The sequence below is a fragment of the Quercus lobata genome, chromosome 4, assembly GCF_001633185.2.
Source record: "Quercus lobata isolate SW786 chromosome 4, ValleyOak3.0 Primary Assembly, whole genome shotgun sequence".
NCBI classification, from domain to species: Eukaryota; Viridiplantae; Streptophyta; class Magnoliopsida; order Fagales; family Fagaceae; genus Quercus; species Quercus lobata.
The window spans coordinates 48,175,073-48,190,401 of NC_044907.1; the positions used below are offsets into that span (position 1 = coordinate 48,175,073).

Consider the following 15,329-nt stretch of genomic DNA (forward strand, 5'->3'; position numbering starts at 1 on the left):
TATACATTAAGAGTATTTTGAAAGTTAATTATTGCATCTTTAATTTCCAAAAATACTCATAATTTAATAAACTTAATCTTAATCCTTTTTTTTTTTAGATACAAGATAAAATTTCTATTATAACCTAATCTAAGTGTATATGTATATGAAACTCCCTCCTGAAGACTTGATACTTATGAAGTGATCACCGCACCAAAAATGCGCAATGGTAAAATTTTTTTTTTTTACAAGATAAAATTTTTACTCTACCCTAGTGTATATATATGTAAAATTCCCTCCTGAAGACTTGAACCCCGACTTTTACCTCCCACACCCTAGAAGTTTTTTTTTTTTTTTAGGAACATTTTTTTTTTTTTTTGAGAAATGTTTTGTTAACAACAAGGGTTATTTATCTAGTAGGGAGTTTTTACCCTATAGGTTTTTTGTTTATAATTTTAACCTTGTTTCTTTCTTTTTATCAAAAAAAAAAAAAAAAAAAAAAAAAAAAAAAAACCTCGTTTCTTATTAAAGGTTCTACTTTTTGCAGAACCTTTAATAACTTACCTACGCAAAAATGAGTGCTATAAATGTTGAATCACAAGTTATGCAAAACTATATGCCGTTAAATCAGTGGTTTAGTACTTTAGTTACTGGTGAAAATTCTATACAAAGTTTTGGCTCAAGAAAATTTTGTCAGCATTGAAGCTATACTAAAAGGAGAATCTGGAAACTTCTTCATCTTCGTCCTCATCCTCATCTATAGCATCTTCATCATCGGTAAATCTCTCATAATCATCATCATCTTCATCTTCTATTTCTTCATCTTCCTTATCCATCATGGTTTTACTCCTATCTCCTTTGTCCTTCAGACCAGTGCTCAAGACAACAGTTTCACCCCCAGATTTCTCCATATCCTTCCTCAATTTATCCAAGTTCTCCTTCCTGCGATCTTCCTCCAAACGTTGCTTCTCTGCCCATCTCTTGTCAAGATCAGCCCTGCACAAACAAGAATAAGCAGCAAAAGTAATAAAAGTTTGATTATTTAGTCTGATCATTATGGTAGCAATAGCATTGCCAAGCAATAGAACTGTAACAAAAAAGCAAGGAGAACATTTATCAAGTTCAAGCAATACTTATATGTTTCCATGTACTCCTCAGCACTTGCTTCAATGGCCTTAAAGAAGGCATCTATTCCAGCACCAGAAACAGCAGACACACCAACTGACCGTAAATTCTTGTAGAACTCATCCAGCACAAGGGCAAGGCTCTGAGTTAGAGTTGATGTGTATGAACTGTCTGAACTTACTGCTGCGTGAAAGGCCTCAAAGTCATCCATCCACTGCATGCACATCAGCATTCAAGCCAAGGTTATAAATACAAAACAAAATCTGCTCGTATATATATATATATATATATATATATATATATATATATATATATGCAAGTTAACCAGATGACAAAGGGAATGGAGAAAAAATTAGTGTCCCAAGCAAAAAGTAAAGGCTATTTACTTTTTCTTTCCTCTTTCATCATTTGGCTTTGAAAAGAAATGAGCAAAACTATTTAGAATAATTTTAAAAAATAAATAAAAATGACTAACCAACTGATCTAGAATTCCAAAATAACCTTGGCAATCAAATATGATAGAAATGAACACTATATTTTTCTGTTAGAACCACTAACAAAATTTGGCACGATAGAAAATGCACAGCTTTGTATTATTCAAATTCAACCAGACTACAAAGATCCCAAACACTAATGAGTTTACCCTAATTTAGCTTCTCACTGCACCAAACAGACTGGTTACCCGAATAAGTCTTTTTTTTTTTTAATATAGGTAATCAAAGTTTTATTGAATAAAAAATACATAAAATGAACACTACTTAAAACAATTACAAGTAACTCAAGAAGAAAAACTGACAGACTGTAGAAAATCATAAATGGAAATATGTTGTGTGAAACCCCAAATTCTAGACCACTGAAACAAAGTCCCAACTAGTATATAGACTTCAAAAGATCTAAACATATTGATATTAATATTACTTGCTTGACTAATGAAATTGTTAGTTCGCACTTTGGGGTTTAGTTCCAAAGGTTCACCAACATAAGACATGTTCAAAATTTATCAGCAAACAGAAGCATCAGTTCTTTTTTCTTCTTCTTCTTCTTTTCTCTTTTCCATTTTTGTAGTAAGTAGAAAGCTAGAAGCACAAGGATTTAAATAATGTAACTTCAACATAAATTATGTACTTGAAGGGACAAGTAAAAACAAACCTCCAAGGCAAATTGATGTTGAGCCACATCAGTCTTGTTGAATGCCAGCACAAAAGGCAACCTTGTCTTGTAAAGTATACTACAAGCATATAACATATTACTCATGAAAGTAACTGGACTTGAGGAACGAGGCGTATCGACTACATAAGTGACAACAGTAGGGAAGGTTGAAGCAAAAGCTTCTGTAATAATAGCACCAGAAGCAGACCAAGTAAATATTTCAATTTGTCCAGGAGTATCCACAAGAACATAATCAAGCTGATCTGCTCGCTTCTCGATAACAGAAATAACCTGACATAAGGCATCATAAAGATCATTACACAAAAAAATACTCGGTGAAAAATGGAACAAACAATAAATGAGAGTAAAAGATTTTGAAATGAGAACATAAACCAATCCAGAGATATATAATCACCATAGAGTATCCATGGCTGAAAAGTGCTTGGCTATGCATGCAAATTAATAGATATTGAACTAGAAGTACAATCCTTATGCTTAAACCAGCCAATTCCAATCTAAATTTTCTCCAAGAGATTTCTTCAGGATGTTTATTAGTTTGATAGTCCAAAGAGGACACTTATAAATGGCTGTAATACCACCCATTCTATAGGTCACAAGACTCACAACAAGGCCTCATTAATGGCAAAGGTGAAGCTGGACGTGCTAAGCAATTGAGTTGTTCGAATAGTTTAATATACGTTTTTGTATTGGTAAGTTATGTGCACACAATGGGTCTTAAAACATTACTAAACCCTCCACCCCATCATTGTGAGAGGAGGAAGTGTCAATTGAGCTAAAACTCATAGGCTAGAATAACAGATCTACTCTAAAGCAGATATTTGACATGTAAGCTTTACCTCATCAAACTTTGTAGCAAACAAGTTAAGCGATGTCAAAATTCCACCATTAGGTCCTAGATTGTACTGCTTCATCACTTCCTTATACTTCACAGTGTCTCTTATATCAATGTTAGCGCCAAATGGAAGCGTCATCACTGCAGGGTCAAGGTTCATCACATAACCCCTAATATTCGAAGCCTGGGTGTGGCAAACCAGCCGATGAAGAAACGTTGTTTTTCCACTCCCTAAGAAAATCCATATAACATCTTTCAGTCTTTATCTCCAAACAGTAAACATTACCAAAAAGTTTCCAAAAATCCAAACCCATATAAACCAACGAAAAGACAACCAATATTACTTCTAAAAAAAACTGATTAGAGTTAATTTAATCACCTGCCATCCCTACAACAATGATGATAATTGGTTTTCTCTTGAAGTTGGTTGACGAAGTCCCAGCCTGCCCAAATGATGATCCCTCAATATTTAGTTTATCCATTGTCTCAACAAGCTCCTCTTTTTCTTTACCCTTTGCCTTTGACACATATTCAATCAATGAAAATCAATATTGTGCATCATCCAACTAACAAAATTAAGCTAAATCTTACTTTAGTCAGTGACTACAAGTGTTACAAAAAACTAAAAAACAAAAACAAAAAATCAGATACTGCACCTATGAAACATGGGTTTATGTATATTTATAAAAATTGGGACCTGAACCAGCAAAGCACTCAAAAAGCATACTTCCCTTTGTTTTCTAAACAACTAACAGAGATAAAACACACACAAAATGAACTAATTTAGAGTAAATAAATAAAACACTTCAAAATGTAAAATTCTACACTTTTCTTTGTCTGTGTGTTCCTATTACTTTCCTTTGTTTTCTCAACCACCAAACATAGATAAAACACATGAAAGATGAACTTCTATATATATAAACGCACTCAAAATGTAAAATCATACACTTTCCTTCATTTTCTATATTTTCCTAAGTTTTCTCAACAACCAAACAGAGATTAAACACATGAAAAATGAACTATTAAAAAAAAAAAAAAAACTATAAAAACAAAATTGACTGCAAATGTAAAATTCCACACTTTTCCTTCATTTTCTCAGCAACCAAACAGATTAACATATGTAAAAACAAACGAAAAACAAAAAAAAAAAAACAAAAACAAAGAGGGGCTGAGTGAGAGCAATTACTTGAGCGGCTGACGAGTCAGAAGAATCCATTTGCATTGCCGCACCTTCCTCCGATGACTTGACATTCAAATTGTTGGAATCAGAATCAATCTCCATTTCAAAAACCCTCAATTTCCCAACCTATTCCAGCTCTGCCATATCAAACGAATTTAATGCAATAAACAAATGAGCAAATAAGTTTCAAATAGAGAACTAAATAAATAAGTTCATTACATTCAAATAACAAAAAAGTTTCAAACAAACAACTACTAAGTTTTAAGGTTCATTTGATAACACAAGCCTCGTTTGTCATGAAGAAAATTGAAATCAAAATCAAAAGAAAAGAATATTAATTATTACCTGATGAAGCCGAAAAAAAAAATGAAAATCAAGTAATCATAATCAAAAGAAAAGAATATTACCCAGAACTTCAGACGCCGAGAAGCAGAGAGCAGAGCTCAGAGGGCGAGACCGAGAAGGAGAAAAAAAAAAAATAAAAAAAAAATAAAAAAACTCAGAACTTCATTATTTCAGACTAAGTGAGGATGAGAAGGAAAAAAAAAAATTGAGAGGCGTGCGTGCATGCGTGAGCTTGAGTTGAGTTCAGGTGAGTGAGAGAGTCACAGTGAGGCAGAGAGTGATCGTGAGATGAGAGTGAGGCAGGAGGCGTGAGGCGTGAGATCAGATGAGAGTGTTTTGGAGTTAAGGGTTAGTTTTTAGGTTCCCGAAACAAAACGGCGTAGTTTTATTTCCCAGAAAATTCAACAAACCCCAACCGGTCATTAACCGGTTCAACCAAGCCGGTTCCCGGTTTTCGGATTGAACCGACCGGTTTTCTAATTTTTCCGATTTTTAAGTTATTTTCGGTTTTAACCATAACCGGATTGGATTGAAGACTGATTTCTGATTTAAATGGTCAGACCGGCCGGTCTGATCCGATTTTTAAAACCATGGTTATTATCTTATGTTAAAACTTAAACGACGTCGCTAGACGTAAAAGTAAAATTGAGAATGAATGAAATCCTATCATATTTCTCAAAAAATTAATTGTCGTTTTAATAAAATTATAAAAACGTTTTTAAAACCAAAAAAAATAAATAAATAAAGTAATAACGTCGTCTGCCTTAGTTAAAGAAGAAACAGAAACAAAAGTACAAAACAAAAACTTGAAATGGGTTTTCAATTTGCATTATTGTCCTGTTTGGTTGTTGAAAAAGAAAGTAGAAAAACAATTGAAACTGGAAACACATAGAGGCCCACAAACAATAGCCAAAAAATATTCCAAAAGTTTCTCCGCTTACTTTCCTTCAACTCCTCAATGACCAAAACCCAACAAACTAACTAAACAAATAGTAATGATAACTTACAGAGATTGTATGAAGTTTTGACATTTGAAATGAAGAAATACGGTCAGGTTTGTGGCGGAGACCAATAGTCCAAAGTCCCCTCTCTTTTAGTCGGCTCGTCGAGTTAGGGATTTGGGGTATGTTTCAGTTTTTTTCTCTCTTTTCTTGAGTTAGACAGAGACCACGTCGTTTGGGGTTTTTTATTTATTTTATTTTAATTAGTGCAACAATAATTTTAAAATAATTAATTAAATATTAATAAATTTATTAATTAAAATATTATGAGTTGCTGAGAAAATTGAATTCCAAGAAAATCAAATCAAGTAAGAAAAAAATGGCGAAACACAAAGAGCTACCAATCCCAGTGTTCTCGTCGCTTGAGCAAGTGTACAACGACAGTTCTCAAGTCGAAGAAGCTCAGCTTCGTTTCGACAATTTCAAGTGCAAGTTTTCGATCACGCTCCTCACGTTTTCGCTTGCTCTCTAAGTGTGTGCGTTTATCAGTGTTTGGTTGCTGAGAAAGTGTTTATAAAATACCAAAATCAGAATTTAGAGAGAGAGAAAAACTCTGTTTGGTTGCTCCGAAACTCTGCAATAATAAAAAATCAACTTTGTTTTAAATCTCATTATAATACTGTTGAAAACGACTCTAATCTCTCTTTCAGCGTATACGTGCCTGTATGTATTTATATATTTGTATGTGTATCGCAGTAATTTTAATTCTTTAAGACTGTTGTACGTATATTTATGTATGAATGTATCTATATTTGTGTATGTATGTACGTGCACGTATGTATAATGTATGTCTCTATCATATATACATACGAGACGTATTGATAGGAAGGAGAACTGTGATGATAAAAGTTGTGATTGGTGTTGCTTTTGATTGAATTTGAGAGATTGTTGATTGAATTTAATATGATCATCCGTGGTATCCTGAATCTGCAGACTATGTTCTTCCACATGAAGTTCTGGATCTTTGCCTCCGAGATAGTTGATAGTGCTTCTGCTTCAACCCATTTTGTGAAGTAATCAATTGCAACTAGTAAGAATTTTACCTATCTCTTACCTTGGTGTAGTGGGCCCACGATGTCAATTCCCTACTGAGCAAATGGCCATGGGGGGGTTATTGGCGTCAACTTCTCCACTAGGATACACTGAACGTTTCCAAACCTCTGACACTTGTTGCATCGCTCAACAAACTCTTTTGCGTCTTTCTGCATAATAGGCCAGAAGTAATTTGTTCTGATGATCTTACTTACCAGGGATCTTGGGCCTGCGTGGTCTCCGCATATTTCTTGGTGGATCTCCTTCAGGATGTACTTAGCCTCACTTTCGTCGACGCACTTCAGGTAGGGCATGGAGAAGTCTCTTTTGTACAGGGCATCGTTCAAGATAGTGAACCTGGCTGCTCTTTTCCTGACTTTCCTAGCCTCCTCGACGTCCTGTGGAAGTCGTCCATCTTGAAAGAAAGATAGAATTAGGGTCATCCAGTTGCTTTCACTTTGAATTGCGAAGGTGTGGATCTCTTCAATACTAGGATACTTTTGGACTTCCATCTTTAGATCTATGGTCGTCGGTCTTGCTTCTGACTACGTTTGCTTCGCTATCTCGTCTGCCCCTTTATTTTGGCTCCTAGGGACCTGTATGAACTCTACCCGATCAAATTCTCAAGCCAGATGCCTTGTTAGCCTCAGATATTTCTGCGTCCTTTCCTCCTTTGCCTTATACTCTTCCTTTATCTGTCCCACGACCAGCTTAGAATCACTCTAGAGGAGCATGTTTTTAGCACCTAACACCTTTCCAACCCTTTGTCCCGTCAGTATTGCCTCATACTCCATTTCGTTGTTGGTGGCGAGGAACTGAAGCTAGACTCCATATCTAAGCGTATCTCTTTTTGGGTGGTGATAATAACCCCTACTTCGCCCCTTTTTTGGGCTGATGATGTTGAGATCGTCAGTCGAGTAGGTTCGTCCAGATTAAGTCAGCACGAGCTCCGTCTCTTTACTTGCAAGGTCGTGAAAGGAATCCTCTATGGGTGGTCACCGGTGTGGTGCCGGCCACGGAGTCTCTGATGGTAAAGTCAGCAAATGGAAGCTAAGAGAGATTATGAGAACTAGGAAATATCAGTGTTTTAGCATATGTGTATCAAATGTACCTTCTTTAGTTCTAAAAGGGGCATATATATATATATATATATATATATATTCCTCTCTATTCTAGCCGTTGTTCCCTATTTATGGTGGCTTTAGTGCTCCTTCTATAACGCCTTTGGTCTCATTAATGTGGGTTTTGATGGACTTCCAACGGTCTCCTAGATAGTTTGTAATTATCCGAGGTATTGAATGCTCTTTTATGGCTTTGTTTACTGCGTCCAGGCTGGGAAGGGGTGGACGAGGATGCCTTAAGGGTTCATCCGTACAATAGCATTTATTGGGCCTATCAACCTACATTTACGAAATAAACCACCCTTAACAACTATATCTTTACTATAATGCTAATTCAAGTGTTATGATGAATCCAATATGGGGTATTTAGAGGAGACTAAACCCTAAACTAACCATTCAGTAAAACATGGTTAAGTAACTTGTAATGCAAATAATATTCTTGACTTGCACATTGAAGATTGGGCTTGATACCTTTAACCAGCAGTAGAGCCAAAATTGGTGGGACTAAATATAACAAAATTCTTAAGTTAAAAAAATATTAATGAGGTAATTCTTAATTGATAAAATATTCTCGTATTGATTGTCTAAATCTATAATAACATTATAAGGAAGCATTATTTATTTCTTCAAATTCTTGTCTTTGAACCTTTTTAGGATGTTCAACATCTAAAATTTTAACATTGGAGATATTGAGTAGTAACCTCTAACTTTTGAACACTTTTATCTTACTTTATATATCAATTGTGAATAGTTTTCCCCTTGAAACATTGCCATGCATAGATAAGGAAAATCTCTTGGAATCTTTGACAATAAATGAGGTAGAGTTAACCATTACACACTCACATGCACTCCCACACCCTCACCCAACACATTTTCCACTATCAATATTATCAACCAACTTACCTGCAAATAATGAAGGCACATGGAAGAGGGTACCAATGATTCCTATTGAGGGTGATACTATTATGGAAGAAGCAGTGGGAACTAAGAAAACTACAAGGCACACAGCTAGTCAATATGCGTTACTAAAGAAAAGGAAGACTGTTTCTCAGATAGACAATGTATACACTAAGATATTGGCGGAGGCTGGTTCCCAACCTTGCCAGATGCAATGAGTCTTTTATGTTGGAACTGTTGAAGGCTTGGGAACCAGCAAACAGAAAATTAGCTTGTAGATATGGTGTGGGCAAAAGATCCCTCTGTTGTCTTTTTAGTCGAAACATGGACGGATGAAGAAAGGCTAAATCGAGTTCAAGATCGTTTGAAGTTTAAACATAAATTTATTGCTCTTAGGAGAAACAAGTCTAGGGGTTTGGTAATTTTTTGGAAGGAAGATTTTGATCTAACAATTAAGACATTCTCAAAGAATCACATAGATGCTACGATTAAAAAGAATCAATTGGAGGAATGGAGACTCACTAGATTTTATGGTGAACCCGATACTCGGCTAAGGCATGAAGCATGGTCAAAATTGAGAAACTTGAAGTCTAGAGGTACGATACCATGGCTTTATGCAGGGGACTTCAATGAAATAGCAAAACAATTCGAAAAAAAGGGATGGGAGAGCAAGACCTCATTCAAAAATGCAAGATTTTTGGGATATACTTGATGAATGTGGCTTTATGGACTTGAGTTTTGTGGGATCCATGTTCATGTGGCGCAAGCACTTTGATAATTACACAATATGGGAAAGGCTCGATAGAGGCGTGGCAACCAATGATTGGTTCTTGATTTATCCAGATACAAAGGTTTACCATTTGGACGTTACTATCTCAGACCATAAACCTTTATGGATCGTGCCAGAAGGGATGGACTATACACAGTAGAGGCCTTTTAGGTTAGAACAGATGTGGATGTCTGAAAAGGGGTGTGGCGATACAATTGAAGCCGTGTGGCAAATGAATTATGTAGATTCGGCTGGAGCTAAAGTCTTAAAAAAAAATTAACATCTGTGGTAAGGAGTTGACACGGTGGAGTAAAATAATTTCTGAAACGTTAATCGTGAATTAAAGAAGAAGAGGAAGCAACTAGTACAAGTTAAGAGAGTAGCTATGAATGGGGGTTCAGTTTTGCGAATGAAGAAGTTGGAACAAGAAATAAATATCTTGTTGGATCGAGAGGCTAAACTGTGGAATTAAAGGTTGAAAGTGTAGTGGTTGAAAGATGGAGATCGAAACGCACAATTTTTTCACAGCAAAGTGTCTCAATGTAGGCGAAGAAACTACATCAAGGGACTATATGATCGAGGTGGGTAGTGGTGTTCAGCTCCTGGCCGTGTAGCAAAAACCGTTTTGCAATTTTATCAGTAGCTTTTTACTACTGCCAACCCGGATAACTTTGATGAGATTCTAGAACAAATACCACAGGTTGTGATCGCAGAAATGAATACATAATTGACATGTGATTTTATAGTAGAAGAGGTAGAGACTACTCTAAAACAGATGGCACTATTAAAATCACCCAGCCCTGACGGTATGCCACATCTTTCCTATCAAAACTATTGGTCTTTGGTTAGCAATGATGTTATTGAGGCTATTTTGATGAACTTAAATACTGGCACTCTCCCATAAGCACTATGCCACTCTTTTATCACTTTGATTCCGAAAGTAAAAAATCCAGAATTTGTCTCATAGTACCGTCCCATTAGTCTCAGCAATGTTTTATACAAAGTCTTCTCTAAGGTTTTAGCAAATAAATTGAAAAAGATTCTACCATAGTTAGTGTCTAAGCACCAAAGCACATTTACGATGGATCACTTAATCTCAGATAACGTTATGGTGCCTTTTGAAACTATGCATTACATGAGAAACCATAGTTCAGGTAGCATAGGTTATATGGCGCTCAAACTAGATATGAGCAAGGCTTACGACAGAGTTGAATGGAAGTATATGGAGAAGCTAATGAGAAAGATGGGGTTTGAAGATACCTGGATTAAGCTTATGATGGAGTGTATCTCCATAGCTGCTTATTTAGTTTTGATCCATGGGGAACCTCATGGTAATATTACAACCAATAAAAGCCTTCGCCAAGGCGATCCACCCTCACCATATTTATTCTTGTTGTGCACAAAGGGTTTTCATGGGTTGTTAAAAAAATGCTGAATTACTTGGGGATATAGGGGGAGTCTCTATATGTAGAAGTGGACCACGACTAACCCATCTACTTTTTGCAGATGATAGTATAAGAAATGAGGTTTTTTTTTTTTTTTTTTTTTTTTTTTTTTTTTTTTTTTTGATAAAAAGAAAGAAACAAGGTTAAAATCATAAATAGACAAAAAAAAAAAAAAAAAAAAAAAAAAAAAAACCTATAGGGTAAAAACTCCCCACTAGATAAATAACCCATGTTGTTAACAAAACATTTCTCAAAAAAACAAATGTTCCTAAAAAAAACAATAAAAAAAACTACCCCATGCTCCTATAAAATAAAAAATAAAAATAAAAAAACCCATATCACATGAAAAAAAATATAAAAAGCTCTGCAAAAACCAATTGCAACTTCCTAAAAAAAAAAACCTTCCCATTTCATTTGTTATCCTCTTCCCCTTCCCAATGTTGTGGAATGTATATATATGAAAAAATTCTAATAACATTAAATCCCTCAAACTGCAAACACACAGTATTTCTTCAATATTTTTTATTCTTTCATCCTATATCCAATCAATACTATCTTCTTTTGCACTCTCTTTTTAATATACTGAATTCTTCTCAATGGTTAGGCGTTTTTTTGTTAAATTTGGTAAACCTATGAACAAAATTTATACACAACTTTCTTAATTGAATTATATTGTGTATCGTACTTTATCAACTACATATATTGTGAATTAGTAACTCTATGACCTTTTGTGATACGTAAATTATATAAAAGGTGTTATAGAAAATTTGGCTATATATGGAAAATTATGACATTGAACCCAAAAGAAGAGCCTCATCGCACATGCCTATGATGAGGCTAGTATATCCTATTCACTTACTACAATAGATATGTAAAATTGTATTCCATTTATAATTTCTATAACTCATGTTTCTTACCCACTTACTTTTGCAGTGTTAAAAAACAAAGAAACTACTTATCAGTTATCATGTACGTGTTATTCTCAAAACTTCCCATCAATCATTTGCTATAAAAATTATAAGAAAAAAATTGTGATAATTTTTAACGTTACCACCACAAACTTCTAACAAAGAGAAAGAAGGTGCTCTATGAGAAGAAAGTGGTAGATTATATCAAAAAGAGAAAAAAGAAAAGTAATGAGATCTAAGAGTTTTTGTGGGTGGTTGCCTCCAATTTTATGATTATTTTACTGTGTGAGTTTCAAGACTTGTGAATTTTTTTTTTTTCTTTCTAATTCATCTTCAAAGTCTTCAGGCTTTCTTTCCTAAGGAATTTTTCAATATTTTTTTAACATATTTTTGCAATTTACTTATTTGTGCATTCATTTTGTATATATATATATATATATATATATGATTATTCTACAGGTTAAAAATTATTAATCTATTGAAAAAAAAAAAAAATAGAAGCGCCACTGAGTACAGATATGAGTGCGTACTTAGAGACTAGTATTATATATAGACTAGTCACACGGACTCACACAATGCGTGTGGATATATAACTATTTTGTAATGTGTATAATATTTAATTTATTCTCTAAAATTTATTGAAGATAATGTGTTCTCCCTAAAAATTGAACTACTTCTAAAAATAATTTTTCCATCTCTTTATCTGTACAAATATCTGATTCTATTATTTTGGCTTTTTTTTTTTTTTTTTTTTTGGTGAAACTTTGGTATGTTTAATTGATATTATTCTTTTTGGAAGTGGTCTATATTTCTTCAAACTTTTGGTATATTGTGTTATGTTTTTTTTTTTTTTTTTTTTTTAATTTTTTTTTTTTTTTAAGTTTCAAATTAAAAATTTATGTTTCTCATTCTCTTAAGGAGATTATCATGATAATCAAATCTAATCATAAATTTAGAATTAATATTACTCAAATAATTAAAAGACACTTTCAAATACAAAGACTTGTAGATTGTATTTTGATATAAACTCAAATTATCACTTCTAAAATATCTAAAAAATAACTAAAAAAATGTATTGTTATAAACACCACAGTATCCAAACCATACTACATAATAAAATAACATTATATCATTATATACTATAAAATTTCATAATATAACTATAACATCTATCAATTAAAGAGAAGAAAAGAAAAGAAAAAATTAAAACATAACAAAATCATAACAACCTAAAGTAGAATTCAACACAAAAATTCATCAATCTAAAGCAAAGATGCAATAAAGAATTAAAACTCTACTCTGAGAGAGAGAGAGAGAGAGAGAGAGAGAGAGAGAGAGAGAGAGAGAGAGAGAGAGAGAGAGAGAGAGAGAGAGAGAGAGAGAGAGTATTTACCTTTTTGTGTGGTAAAATATGGATTGAATGAAAAAGAATATAACACATTTTTATTGTAAATATAATAGGAAGAAGAAGAGTCAAAATAAAAGGAAGATAAAGGGATGAAAGAATTGTGAAGTTAAGATATAGACTACAGAGTAGTGGAGAGATAAAAAATGTAAAAATGAGGGAGAAATATTGGAGGAGTGTAATTATAAGGTGAGAGAAAATGTCGGAAATAAATGGATGATGTGGCCGTTAATATGGCGCAATAAAAGTGTACTACCAATAAGTGTAACACTTCAACTTTTAGATATATATATATATATATATATTATATTATCTATTGTCTAAAAACAACACATATAGGGTGTGTTTGGATAGAACTTATTTTTGCTGAAACTGAAAACTGAAAACTGAAAACACTGTAGCAAAATAATTTTTAAATGTGTGAATAGTATTGTGGGACCCATTTTTAGTGATAAAGTTGATAAAAAATGGAGTTTGTGGGACCGTGAACAGTGCATAAATACACTGTTCACCGGAGAATGGGTCAACCATTGCGGCTGAAAAGGCAAAAAAAAAAAAAAAAAAAAAAAAAAAAGGAAGGAGGAAACAGACGCAGCAAATAAAAGTGCTATCCAAACTAGCACATAGCCAATAATAAATAAAAATTTTAAAATCACTGTCATGGTTGGTGATTTCTTAAGCACAAACTTTATTCCACTATTTTTCTCAAAAAAAAAAAAAAAAAAAAAAAAAAAATTCCACTTAACCTTATCTACAAGCTTAGCTTAAAATACTAGTTCCTCCCACTCTTTTCGTATTGAAAAGGCTAGACTCTTGCCTCTAGTAGGTAAGATGTGCAATTTTTCTTCCTCGATTTTTCCTTTGGAAAATGGGAAAAAAATGTTGACCATCTTCAGATGGTTATCTTATAGGTAGCAGACAATCTTAATCACCAAAAAACAAAGGGAAAAGAAAAGAAAAAGAAATTAAGGATGATCACGCTGATCTTCTTTTCCCTTGTTACGATATCCGTAGTAGTTGCCGTGGTTTCCTATTTATCTGTATGCTTATTGTGTATTGCTTTTACACGATCTCCAACCACAATCACCAGGGACCAAGGCTTAAACAACATGGAACGAGGCCTTGATAAAGCCATTGTCGATAGCTATCCGAAACTCCTCTACTCACAGGCCAAGCTCCAGAAGGGTGATTCAATTGCTTTTTGCTGTCCAATATGCTTGGCTGACTACATAGACACTGACAGGTTGAGGATGCTACCTGATTGTGCTCATGTCTTTCATGTCAAGTGTGTCGACCCCTGGTTAAGAATGCACCCTTCGTGTCCCATCTGTCGAAAATCACTGCTCCCAACTCCTCTTGCTGTGGGAACTACCCCGTTGACGGCTCGACAAGATTGATGACATGAACAAGGGTATGGATTTGAAATTCCATCCATTTTAGATGTTTAGGTAAACACTACAAAATTTTGTATGGATTCATGAGGTACGTGTTGACCATTCTGTAATGGATTTCTTATCTATTCTTGCAGCTGAGAAACTACAAACTTTGAGTCACCCAACAATAATGCATTGGATGACTCTTTTGGCATTTCCAATATCAATAGGTTGAATGTGTGAGTCGTCCCTGGATTCAATAGTGTACTTGGCGAATTTGAAAATTTCCAAAACAGAAAGAAAAAGGAAAAAAATAAATAAAATTGCCAAGTCATTTTCGAGGTAATTTCTAGTCTTTGGGTGATCCTGTTCTTAATTTTTCCCCTATTTCCGGCTAACAAAAGGTCCTATTCCAGACAACATTTATCAATACTCTTTGGACTACTGTAAGCTTTGAGCATAATATGTTTTCAATCGAGTTTTGTTTTTGTTTTTGTTTTTGTATTCTTGAACAACCCTAGAAAAAAAGGGAAAAAAAGAACAAGTCATTATGATATAATAAAGCGCTTCCTAACCTATTTTTTGTTATTTTTAGGTTTGATTAACTCTAAGAGTCCATTTGATTGGAATGATTTAAGGAAGGATGGAAAAAAGGGAGAGAGAATAGGAGAGAAAATAAATTTTTGTATTGTTTGGTTGGGAGGGAAGATAGGAGGAATTTTGGTGAGGCTAAAGCATTTTCTCCCA

At 34.0% G+C, this 15,329-nt stretch overlaps 1 protein-coding gene across 1 annotated transcript; it reads right to left on the reverse strand.

The window, feature by feature from the left end:
* Positions 1–565: 565 nt before the first annotated feature.
* Positions 566–4,939, reverse strand: LOC115987620 (GPN-loop GTPase QQT2-like). The gene is made up of 7 exons (XM_031111206.1): positions 4,694–4,939; positions 4,293–4,423; positions 3,486–3,624; positions 3,111–3,337; positions 2,254–2,544; positions 1,113–1,318; positions 566–975 (listed from the first exon to the last, which is right to left on the reverse strand). The coding sequence occupies exons 2-7, from the start codon at positions 4,386–4,388 to the stop codon at positions 690–692; spliced, it is 1,245 nt and encodes a 414-aa protein (XP_030967066.1). The 5' UTR covers positions 4,389–4,423; positions 4,694–4,939; the 3' UTR covers positions 566–689.
* Positions 4,940–15,329: the final 10,390 nt, after the last annotated feature.

Bases quoted from the DNA above. Each gene is read 5' to 3' on its own strand.
- LOC115987620 (XM_031111206.1), bottom strand. From the start codon at position 4,388: ATGGAGATTGATTCTGATTCCAACAATTTGAATGTCAAGTCATCGGAG. The intron at 1,319-2,253 runs GTTTGTTTTTAC...ATGTGCATGCAG, and splicing joins AACATCAATTTGCCTTGGAG to TGGATGGATGACTTTGAGGC. The intron at 976-1,112 runs GTATTGCTTGAA...TTGTTTGTGCAG, and splicing joins GAGTACATGGAAACATATAA to GGCTGATCTTGACAAGAGAT.